General features: G+C 44.5%; 1 protein-coding gene across 1 annotated transcript in view; it reads left to right on the forward strand.

The window, feature by feature from the left end:
* The window catches only part of LOC138521653 (carcinoembryonic antigen-related cell adhesion molecule 1-like), a 557,273-nt gene extending 547,749 nt beyond the window's left edge, over positions 1-9,524 (forward strand). Inside the window, exons 11-12 of the mRNA XM_069634644.1 lie at positions 7,622-7,659; positions 8,244-9,524. Of these exons, the coding sequence (XP_069490745.1) occupies positions 7,622-7,659; positions 8,244-8,357 (152 nt within the window). The 3' untranslated portion in view covers positions 8,358-9,524. The remainder of the gene's footprint in view (positions 1-7,621; positions 7,660-8,243) is intronic.
* Positions 9,525-12,586: the final 3,062 nt, after the last annotated feature.

A 12,586-nucleotide genomic window follows, 5' to 3' on the forward strand; every position in this document is an offset into this window, starting at 1 on the left:
AGGACCAGTGTGGCAGCCCCACACAACTGAAGATTTGGTTTATCCAATCTCGAAGCCAGATATTCATCAACTCTGGACTTAAGCTCATCGATCAACACTTGAGATAGGGAATTGTCTGGGCGTACAGGTGACGAATGAAGAGGTAAAAAGAAACAGTATTCTTAACCTTAGAAGCCTCACTAAGCACTTGTTTAGCGCCTTCAGCTTGACTAAATGGCTGAGGGGCGAAACAGATTCAGTCTGTGGAAGGAGACGAGCGGCCTCAAAGCAGGAGGAACTGGTTCTTGGTTACAAGAGTCAGCCTTGGCAGAAGATATCAGTGTTTGTTTTGATTCTTTCAAGTTAACAATATTAATTTTTGATTTAGAAGGGTTACACAGTGCCTGAAAAAGGCACTGAGTGTGCTTTTTGAGTGTTTGACACCTACCATGTTTTTCGTTTTTTTTAGGAATGGACGTGGTCCTTTTCTAATTAACTTAGAACATTTGGCCTTAGAAGCTGGCAGGGCTCCTCAGCCAAAACACTGGATGGTAGAAGTCAATGGATCTACAGGTTCAGAAGAGGAGCTCTGCAGCATTATTGGACAAATAACACCAGGAATAAAAGGCAAACAGCATGCGGCAACGACACTGGGGCCTTCCAATGAGGTGACTTGTGACAGTGAATCTTGAAGATTCTGATCATCAATGCATAGGAGTTAGATTGAGAAATATCATGACTCCTATTGACTATTAAAGAAGGGCAATTAGCATGTAACCATTTGACTAACTCATCAAACTGGTCTGTTTGGTGAGTCAGTTTGGAATCGAGTGTTTCAAACAGTTTACACAAGCTAATGATAGTGGTATTGATAGCGATTAATGCAGGTTGTATCATAAACAAGTGCTGTGGAATACTGTCGAAGAACAGTACTTTTTGAGGTCTTGGCGTTGGGTAGACAAAGGATTGTCGTAGTGAGTGAGAATGCACAGTAGAGGCATGCACGGAAATGCCCGGGGATGCTTGGGAGCACTCCTCATCGATCAACGAGATGGGGGATTCAAACTGGCTGGCATAAATTGAAATGCCAAAGGAGTCATGACTCTAGTTGGGAAAATTGATGGGCGATAAAGGAGCTCCCGACACGGGCGCCGTCAAACAGCCTTTGACTGAATCTAAAATTGTATCATCAGAAAGAGGCTGAAGGTGACTTCGAACTCGAGAAGTGCAAGAGGATGGGGCTAATAAAGACTCACTCAGTTGTACATTGTATTGTAAGTTAAATGGACATTTTGATGTTATCACTGAGCCATGTCTCGAAGGAAGACATGTAGGTGTGGTTGTGACAGCTGAGTAAAAAATGGGAGAAAGAGTAGGTAAGCTGCCATTAGTAGCAATTGTTAACATTTTGTGAGCATTGGCAGGCATATCTGAAGTAAATTTATAAACTACGAACACCATTCACAAATGATAAGTAACCTTAAGCCTGGAACAGTTCGTGAATCCACAGGTAGTAGCCCAGATGGCAAATAATAGGCAGTCAACAGCAATAAGCCAGCAAGTGTTCAAAAGGAAAGAACGCCACGTATCCGCATCTACGCGGCTAAGCGACAAAGCAGTACTCAACGGTACTCCCACGAGTGTGCACACGCTGTGCGTGTGCGCGTAATGAAGGAGAGAGCCGGGGTCACGTGATCGAGCGGTCGGTTCCAAAAACACTGCTGTAAAAAAACAAACAATCAATAAGGTGAGAAGTTTGTAACGTTGTGTTACAATTGCTGTTGCTGTAACATGCACAAGGCACAAAGCACCATCACCTTCAAACAAAAAGCCCAAGCCTCGGGAGCACAAGTTAAAAGGTTCACCAAGCCAATCCATGAGCCAGCAGCAGCAGGGACAGCCAGAATCTTGCAGCAAAGCGGTACCCAATAGTACTCCCACGAGTGTGCACACGCTGTGCGCGTGCGTGCTCGTAATGAAGGGGAGAGCCGGGGCCGCGTGATTGAAGGGGCGGGTCCAAAAACACTGTTTCAAACAAAAAGTCCAAACCTTGGGAGCACAAGTTGAAAAGTTCACCAAGGCAATCCACGAGCCAGCAGCAGCAGGGACAGCCAGAACTTTGCGGCAAAGCGGTACTCAACGGTACTCCCACAAGTTTGGACTTTTTAGTATGTTACATGTCAACAAACATTATGTTAGGACATTTCAAGGTAAGCATAGTGCCTTTAAGGGTAACCTAGGATGGAGGGGTGAAGGGGAAGCTAAAGTGAAAGTGTGAAGGGGGAGCTAAGGTGGCAGGCAGTAGGGAGGGGTTAGAGGCATGGATCAGCTAGGATTTGTGGGAGTCGGAAGAGGGGAGCTAGGTTTGGTTGTTGTGTATAGGCAGGGGTGAGGTAGGGTGGGTGCGGATAGAGTGGGGGGATAGTGTGGGTGCATTGGGGTGAGGTGGGAATTTGGGGTAGAGAAAGGTATGACATGGAGTAGTGAGGTAGTGTAGGCATATAGATGGTTGAGGATGGGTGGGGTACAGATTGGTGAATGGTGGGCCTTTGTAGGGCATTGGGGTAGTTGGGGGTAAAGAGTGGTGAGGAAGTGTGGGTGAAGAAGGGTGGTGGGGATAGTGAGGAGTGAGAAAGGGTGAGCCCTGGTAGAGGGGATAGAAAGGGTGGGTGTGGTGGAGAGAAGTGTGGAAAGGCAGGTGGTGATAGAGAGGGGTGAGGAAGGGTGGTGAAGGTAGAGAGTGAAGAGGAAGGGTGTGCAGAGGTAGAGAGGGATGCAGAAGGATGGGTGCATTGGGATAGGCAGGGTGGGGGAGGGTTGGTTGGTGGGGATAGAGAGGGATGTGGAGGAGAAAGGCAGGGGCAGTGTGACAGTGAGGGGTACAGTGGGATGTGTGGGTAGCATGGGGCATGGTGTCAGAGTGTGGGGGTTAAAGTAAGGGTTGATAGCGGGAGTGGTGCAGTGGTGTCTAGAGTCAAGTAGTGAGTTTTGGTGGAATGGGGTTGTGGGGTAAAGTGGTGAGGTAGCATGGAGTTGTAGTGTGGAGTGATGTGGCGGTGTGGAGTGGTGGTATGAAGTTGTGGTGTGGATGAGGATGTGTTGTGTCGATTGGGGATGTGGTGGAGTGAGGCATGGAGTGATGTGGAGGTTTGGTATTGAATGGTTATGTGGAGGTGTGCAGTGGAGATATTGCGGTGTGCAGTGATTGTGTGGTGATGTGGAGTACTGTGGATGAGTGAAGTTAAGGGTATGGAGAAGGGGTGTGGTGGTGTGGAGGTGTGGTGGTGTGGAGTAGGGGTATCATGGTATAGAGATGTGGAGTGGTAGTGTGAAAAGATGGAGTGGTGTGGTGATGTGGAGTGGGTGTGAGGAGTGGTAGTGTGAAGTCCGGGTCCCGGTTGGTAGAGTGGGGGGTTGGAATGATCGGATGATGTGGCGTGTGTTGTCGTGGGGTCCTGGTGTGGAGTGGTGACTTAGAGTGATGGTGGATTCGTGTGTTGGTGTGTGGAGTGGTGTGGTGGTATGGAGTGGTGGTTTCATGTTTAAGAGTGGTGGAGTGTGTTAGGTGGTGAAGTGCTATGAGATTCATAGAGAGATTGTGTGGAGGTGTGTTAGAGATGTAGGGTATTTTGTCATCATGTAGAGTGATACAGGCTTGTGTTGTTGGGTTGAGGGGGGTCAGGTGCAGTGATGAGGTGGTGGACCCTGGTGTAGTTGAGTGGAATCATGGTGCAGAGTGGTTTTGTGCTGTGCTATGGGGCGAGGTGAGATAGCTTAAAGAGAGACAACCAAAAAAAGCAAAGTTGGCTGTATGCCTCTGCTGGCCCATACCATGCTGCAGCATGAGAAGGGAGGCCGGCTTGGGGTGTTTTCGGGACTCCGAGATATGCATAAAACCAAAGTACATTTTGGGAGCAAAAGAATAATTACAGAATTGTATATTTCAAATATGTTGGTGATAGTGATTCAAGCATGCAGCCGTTGCGACCATGTCATTTTCACTTGGATTTCATTGTCAAAACACTCACCCTAACAGCAACATATCTGTGCAAATCACTTGGCATATGTAATAATTTGGACAACGTCGGTTGTTCCGTTGGAGCAGTTGTGGGTGTTTAATTTCTCTAAATGCTTCACAGAACTTGTTCCCTCACTCAGGGCCCGATTCTGAACCAGGCGCAGGGAGCGTGTTAAACAGCACGCTTCACTGCGCCCTTTCCTGACGCCCAAGACTGCGCTAATTCTGAAGTGGGCCTGGGTGTCGGCGCAGTGCACAACTGTCTGCAAGCCCTTCTGTGGCAACACCAGATTCAGATAACTAATCAATGGGCGGCTTGGAGGATGAACACAGCTGCAGATAACTCATCAATGAGCACAGAGCTGGCTTTAGGCGTGGGTGACCTGGGCAGTTGTCCGAGGTGCCACATGAGCCCCCTGCCATGACAGAAAGGAGTAGTTTTTCAAGGGCTCCCCCAAGCTGGTGTTGTGAAGGCACCCTATTTAAGTGAAAAGCGCCTCGCTCTCGTTCTGGTGCCGAGCTTTCCAGCATGAGAGCGGGGTGCTTTCCTTTTCAACAGAGCATCGGTGCTACACCAGGAGGGGGCAGCCATGGGAGGGTTTCACATTGCTGGTGTAACAGCAGCGCTCTGATAAGTGCCCCACTCCAGCACTAGGAGTGTGGCACTTTTCATTTCCATTTCCCCTGCTGGTGTGGTAGCAGCACATGTGCAACTCAAATTTAGCACTCCACTCCCCCAACAGGGGCCGTGTGTGGGGAGCACCAAATTGAGTTCTCCTCACAGGCGCTGCCGGGGCTAAGGCCAGCCCAGAATGCGCGGCTTGTACTTTGGAATTTTTTTTTATCCCAATCCATGCTAGTTGCCATGCCAAGCAGAATCATCTTTAATAACATGCCATTCGCTCCTGGTTTTAGCTTTAGCAATATTTTAGCCATTAGGTGGTGATTGCGCCACCACCAAATTAACCAAAACCAAAAAAAAAAAAATCATCTGTGCTACCACAAACAATACTGTCCCAGTAAACACAAGGCAACCCTTGTGAGGAGTGCTGGTCTTTCCATAAAAACTGTGAACATGATGTAACACTTCACAAAAAGTGCTAACACACCTTTGATTTATACGCTGTGATGTGGTTGATGACTATGATAAGACACTTTTTGTTCATTTGTTGAAAGATGACTATAATAAGTGTCAATCCAGTCCGAGAACTGGACCTTGAAAATAAAAGCAGTTTTTACTAAGCACAAAATTGGTGCCCCAAGATGCGTATATGGAATTTATTTCCAGAGTAAAATAACCCTACTACTGGATACTTAGCTTACTTTTGAAGCATTTATTTGCAAATAATACAACACATGAAATACTTTATTCTAATAGAAAGTATATAACATTAGATATGTGGTCGGAGCCCCCCATTTTGTTTCCTACTTTCCATAAGCATAGCTTTGCTGTGAGAATTGCTGATCATTTCTGACACTCCCTCCAGTATACATTAGCATTGTTTGTGAGTAGGGTAAAGAATAATTTCAGACTTAATGGGGATTCCGGCCTTGGCATATCTGTTGTAACTGCGAATACGTGTTAAAAGTCTCTCCATACACAGTTTTACACTACCATTAATACTCAGCCTACAAAATGCTTTCACTGTAAAAGACAACACCTACTATTTGTTTTAATGTTTTTTATTTTTATTTATTTATTGTTTGCTTGGTTAATCATGACCTCTGGCACATACAAAAACAACAATACATATATTTCATAATCCATAAAATAGAATCATCGACAATAATATACTATGAAGCGTAAGTCCATTATTTCAATTCAAAAAGATAAAATTACAGAAAATTCACACAGTAATACCATGATGCTCACACCCCTAGAGGGAACAATCAACCGATTGCCTTAATAGCAGTTAAACACTCTCGCCAAACGTAGAAAGCTGCAGCCGTAACAACCAGAGATTCTGGAGAGAACATGGAGCTCCAAAATCGATCTGCCATAATGAAGTCAATTAGTTCACGATATCCCTTGATGTAGGGAGCATTGAGACAGGGACATGTTGGTAACACACGGTGAGAGGTCTCAACTGCATTATGACACAGCCTACATAGTCTTGCCTCAAAGGTATGTTTACCCAACTCGTAGTATACTCCCAAGTGCGCAACATGTTCAACCACAGGTAATTAATGAACCTTCTCAAATTCATATCGCTCAATTGAGTCAAATAAGATCGAGGGACTCCATCTTGGAAGCCCTGACAACCATATTTTCCATAACGTTTTTTCCCCTCTAACTTGAGCACATTCTCAACTTTTCCCTGTCACAACTTTTCTTTGTCAATGCGTCATTAGCGTTTGACAGTTCAGCATGTGATCCATGGAAAAGGAGATGTTTCTCAGGTGTCAGGAACTAAAACTTCTAAGCTCTACCAGGAAGTTATTCTTGTTTTCCTGTTCAAGGTCGAGAGCTAATGTTCCCAATAGAGTCTGTTTGCTGAGCTCGGGGGCTGACGATTGAGCATAGAATTTACAACATTGGATTAGCCAGTGTGATCTTATCGATTGTTTACCTAGCTCACACCTTAACACCTCAACAGGGACAGATTTGGGTACTCAAAGTATGGGCCGCAATATCTTCCCCTCAAGGCGTTCGAGCCAAGACCCATATCGATCCAATAAGACAACCAGCCAATAAAGAAGGCCCAGGAGTATGAGAGTGGAATAGATAGTTAACTGTCCTACCACGCTGTTGCCATCCTTATGGGCTATGAATATGTTAATCGCCATCCATTTTTTCTAGGTTGTCATAAAGATGCGGTCTTCATAGAAAGATAATGCTGGGAAAGATTTAATAGCAGAACCCAAATACATGAATCTATCTACCACTTCTAATGGATTATGCGCTGGCTTCCAGGCAAATGTACTTTGTGTGTTACTCTATTGCCTATTATTAGTAAATAGGAAATTTACTGGGCTTGCACAGGTTTCGTGCAGAGATAGAACAGGGCCTTATCTTTCAAAAGTCCCACAGATCTCGTCATCAGATGGTGCAGATGCTTTGAGTTAGTTCAATACAAGCTATCAAAACATGCACCTCTTGTGATTTTGAAGCTGTACTAACAACGGCATCGATTTTTTTCTTTGCACTTGATAAGAAGGAAAGACAAGCAGGAGATCATTTTTAATTTCAAGGCTGGAGCCTGACCAGCCAGACCCTGACTTTCCATGCATGGATTTCTATCAGATCCCTGTTTTTTGGGGCTCCCCTCCAGAATAGCAATTTGAGTTTTTTTTTATTATTTGGGATTCTCCTGCTCCACTGAATTTTCTAAATAGTTATGAATATGAGGTTTATAGCCAGGATGGGTAGCTACAATAGCGGGTTAATTGACCTTTCCCCCTGCAGCTCTCTCGACCACTCTGCTGTATTCATGAGAGCTGAGGATTCTGCAGGTGTTGCCAAATGATTAACTGTAATGACAATAGTGATACCTGTGATGCTAATGCTGTGAGTTCTGTAATGTGTTCTCTGGAGATAGATTTGCTCTTTGAGGTGTTTACTTCACAGATTTGACATTGCCTGGAGTTTGCTAGACCATGACCTTCTAACCTTCTCTCTCGTAGGAACCTCAGTTACGCTGCCGATGAGGGAGGCCCCCACGGTAGGTGTGCAATGAAGCCTCTTTCTTAATATGGCAAGGTGGTTGATATGAACAATTACAATGTGAGCGGTTGGAGGTGGCAATGGGCTGGAACTGGTTATGTGTACATGTGGAAAGTTCTTTTTTTCCGTTTGAATACTTCTATTCTTGCCCTTCCTTCATTTTGATTCATTAACTCTGTTTGGCCTTCAAAAAACACACCTAGCTCCAACCCATAGCAACTTGATTTCACATTCAGCGTAAGTTCACAACGTTTCTGCCTCCTGGGTGTTGTTTGGTATGAATCTCCTTAGGACATTTATCCTACGGGGTCTTCTTCCACTCCTGAAGGTCTTTCTTCTAAATTCGGCCTCTTTGATGAACATACTCCTCATCTATCCCGTGCCAATGGAGGAACAGCTCATGGAGGGCTTTACGAGATAAGCAGTCTGCAATCACCTGGCAGCCATGTTCGATTATTTGTCAGTGGCAATGGCTTGTTACTCACTTCAACTGGTTTAGTTTAATAAGTGTTTCCCTGAACTGTCAGGATTGGTGGCCACCAACAGTAAACACATGGCAATTCCTTGTTCTTTTGTTTTTAGGAGGACATTCAGTATGCTGACTTAAATTTCAATAATATGAAGCCAGCAGCAGCAGCACCACCTGGGAAACCCAAAGCCAAGGAGGACATTTACAGCGAGGTGAAGAAGCAATAAGGCTGTGAATCCAATGGAAGGGACTCCAGGAACCTCCTGAAACCATTCAATCCACTCTGGCGAAACTGGGCCAACATCGATTTGGTGCCTTTACCCGTCTGTGACCCCCCGAATAGGAAATGCATTCGCATTTTACCATCGAAGAAAAACAAGAGTAAAACGTATTATTTTAAAGGAACACCTATATTGTCCCTATTTTATGGACTAAACCTAGAGAAGATTTAAATTTCCAGAGACTTTGAGAAAGTGCAATCTATATACATATATGAACATTCATTAATGCTTATTATAATTCAAAGTCTACGGCAAGGTCTCATAATATTCTGTCATCTTTAGGGTGTATAATTTGTGGCTCCATAACAAAGGACTTAAACTGAAATATCCGAGTATGAATAGATCGAGATGTTAATGTTTGCCAAATGCTCCCAAGATGTGTCCCACTCTCTTGTTCTTTGCATATTGGCTATTGTGTAGGAATGTTGAACTGTGTCAACATTCTAGGGATGTCTTTCCAGGAAAGATGCTTCCAAAACCCCTTGATTTGTCAGTCACACTCTGGGATCCTGAAGGCCACACATTCCATTCCCTCTGCGATCGCTGAGGCACCCGGCATAGTTACAGCAGATCTCCTGACCGTACCCATTTCCTCCATCACCCCGTTGTCATTTGTAATGTCCTCTGTAAAGACAAGGCGCTGGCATTAGGGTTGTGATGCACCTTAACATTTGAATTTTAAGACTTTTGTGTGTATACGTTCTGGCTGTATGGTTCTTTTAAGAACAGGTGTTTCATTCAGTCTACCTGTTTCACTATTTATATTTTTAAATATCTCACTCTCCATCAATCATCCTCTCACTGTCTCTTTATACAAACGTGTTTCCCGAATACCCTATAGAGAAGTTCCAGAACATTTTAATGAATGTTATCTCTATGTTTGTCCATTAACCCTCCCTGATTTGCTTGTGCCATACACCCAGCAAACTCTTGCAAAGGCGTGTTGAAATATTCTAAGTTGTAGCCAATCAGAGTGCGAAAAACTACGAAACTTGGATACTCATCAGCCAATCAAATGACTTGATGTAAGCTCTGTTATGTTCTGTTTGTTTTTAAAATGGCGTCTTTTGTTCTTCTCTCCAATAACTCTAATTAAAAGTGTATAGTGAATGAGTTTTGCATTTTCCTTCTGTGGGGTTTTCAACTTGGAGGCAATTTCCCAGATGACAATGCGATCTCTGATAATTCAACTATTTATTGGTTTGGCAAAAGGAGAAATGCTGAGCCTTGGATTTAGGAAGCGTACTTCTTGTGGTACATAGACAACAATCCAAAGCACACAATACTATGCACCTGATTAACAAAAGCCTTTTTCAGTGACACACTCCCATTGCAAAACGCTTTCAGTACCTCTAAAAAGGTCCCAGTACCTCTAATAAGGTGTCAGTACCTCTAATAAGGTTAATTTCGGCATTATTCAATCGAGTGGAAATTAAATGAACACACACAACTTTGTGCATTCTAAAGCTAAAGTGAACTCAGGGTGCCTTAAGTTCAAAGCATCTTCTCAAGTGGTTGTGAACTAAGAGAGTACCTGAGCTGCCCAGACCCATGTGACCCTCCTTGTCATCAGCACCACCATGCCCATGGCCGGATGTCTGTTCCCACACACCACCATTGCAGCCATGTCCCGGGCAGTTTGTCAAACTAGCCATGCCTGTCAAACTACCCCTTTTACATTTTGGCTGCACCTTCTCCCTCCAAGACATAAAAATGTATTTCCGAATCTTCCCTAGTCCACTGTGTAGTTCTCCCCACCCTTTCCGCTAAGGTATTCCACGATCTCTTGCATTGTCATGCAACCTTTTCCGTCAATCTACTTTTTAAAAATTCTGTCTATGCTTCTTTGCCTTTCCATCCCAGCCTGTTCTCAGGCTCCTTCCACTCTGGGACAATCGTCAACTTTCTCAATTTTTTCTCTACGTGTCCCTGGGCTAGCCCCAATCCATAACGACTTGTTCTAGTCTGGCACTTCCACGCAGGCTCCAGACTCATTGAATTTACAGCCAACTGAGTTTGGAATGCTTTGGGTTAGCAATTTGCTAAGAAATGTGTGCTGCATGTTGCTTGCCGCAAATAGGGGTGTGTGTTGTATATCTCACTTCTCTAAGACTGCAGGGTAAATCTCTAGCTCAGTGATTTGTTTCCTAACTGACTTTGGTCAATGGGCGAGTTCCCAAAAAGCAATATGAGTGGCTGAGTCTTTTTTGGAGATTCTAGCAACAGAGGAAATTGTCCCTAAACTGTGCATCTCTTTGGGATGACAGAAATGTGGTGCTGAGATTGCCAACAGTAAACGTTCAGAAGAGGGAGGCAGGAAACAGACATGGGGGGATTCGTCTGGAGAGGGATGTTAGCAAGAGGAAAAGAGAAATCTTGATAATAAGTGATCTTTATCCAGATGTCATAAAACATTACGCCGGGGGCTAAAATGAATCTCTGGGTCCATGTGCTTGCCTTAGACATCAGTCTCTAATTTGCAGGCCACCAACCTGATGTGAATTTTGTCATGCAAGGAGCATTGCATGGAGTATTATTATCAGCCCCATTGAAGGAAGCAAGAGGCACATTAGTTTGTAGTGTGCACAATATATGGGGTCAATTTATCTGATCTTAATCTTGTGGCAACACCCAGGGTAATGATTCTGCTATGGGGGGAGGAGGGAGGGGGGAGAGAGAGAGAGAGAGAGAGAGAGAGAGAGAGAGAGAGAGAGAGAGAGAGAGAGAGAGAGAGAGAGAGAGAGAGAGAGAGAGAGAGAGAGAGAGAGAGAGAGAGAGAGAGAGAGAGAGAGAGAGAGAGAGAGAGAGAGAGAGAGAGAGAGAGAGAGAGAGAGAGAGAGAGAGAGAGAGAGAGAGAGAGAGAGAGAGAGAGAGAGAGAGAGAGAGAGAGAGAGAGAGAGAGAGAGAGAGAGAGAGAGAGAGAGAGAGATATCACACGTTCGCATCTGAACAGATATAACAAAGCCTTTAAATGAGCACCATGAACAAGGAGATGTGTTTCTTTGTCAACTAAAAGTTTAAATTTGAACCACTGAGAGTGTTGTGAAATGAAATGCTCGATTCATAAAAATGGAGCTCTTTGCAAACGAGTGGAACTAAATGGACATATTGTTTCCAGTTAGGTCCAGGCAACGGTTCTTCTCACACTACGGGCCTCATTACGACCCAGGCGGTAAGTTACTGCCTGGGCCGTGACTTTACCACCATGGCGTAAACTAAGTTTACGCCATGGTGGTTGGCGAACTTACCGCCCCATTCCGACCTTGGCGGGGCGGTAAGTCCCCAATCCCCATTTACCCTTCCCCATCCCCATTTTTGCCCCATAGGGCATAATGGGAGTGGGGAAGGCGTTAATTACGCCACCGTAAATTACGGTGGCGTAATTAACTCCATGGTCCCTTAGCGCCATGGATTTTAACACCTGCTAAAAGCAGGTGTTAAGTCCGCCATGGCGCTAAGGGACCTCGTACTCAGGCGGTAAGGGTCGGCGCTGTTTACGCTGCCGTAAAACCCTTACCGCCTGAGTCGTAATGAGGCCCTATGTCCCGCTTGCTACTCCTGGCGAGGAAGGCAACAACTGTCACCTACATTTTTCAACATTTGAAACATCTGTTATTTCTGAAAATCACAAATCTCCCAAGTGTTTCGGTATCAGGCAAAGCAAGAATGGGTTCGATCAGAATGACTCTCTAAATCGATCAATGTAATTGACATGGGGAAGTAACTGGGTGCATTTCAAGGAGGTTTGGCAATAGTGTGCTACATTTGTAGGAAATGACGTCCAACTTGCCCCATGCATGGATAATGATATTCATTTTGCAACGATGTGTGCATATTGGCGTGTTAGAAAGTGGATCTGACCGGCATGTGTATCCACATCGGGGAAACGTGCAACACATGTATCGGCGCAGGAACTGTGCACTTTGCACTTTAAAATGAAGGATGTGAAACAATATAATTTGATGTAATAAATTAATGCTCTAACTCTCTGTATTTTGTAATAGATATTAAGTCACAATAATGAACACCATCAGTGCTTCAAATTCGTCCTGTGCCGGCTACGTCACTACTTTCACCAGTCCTTGTTTTCCCTTTACTTAGTGCATACATTTTCCATAATTAATGCTTACTTCAGACTCTCTGAATTTCTCTCGTCCAGCTATGGAATATTCTAC

The sequence above is a fragment of the Ambystoma mexicanum genome, chromosome 1q (assembly GCF_040938575.1).
Source record: "Ambystoma mexicanum isolate Mex_15411 chromosome 1q, UKY_AmexF1_1, whole genome shotgun sequence".
Lineage (NCBI taxonomy): Eukaryota > Metazoa > Chordata > Amphibia > Caudata > Ambystomatidae > Ambystoma > Ambystoma mexicanum.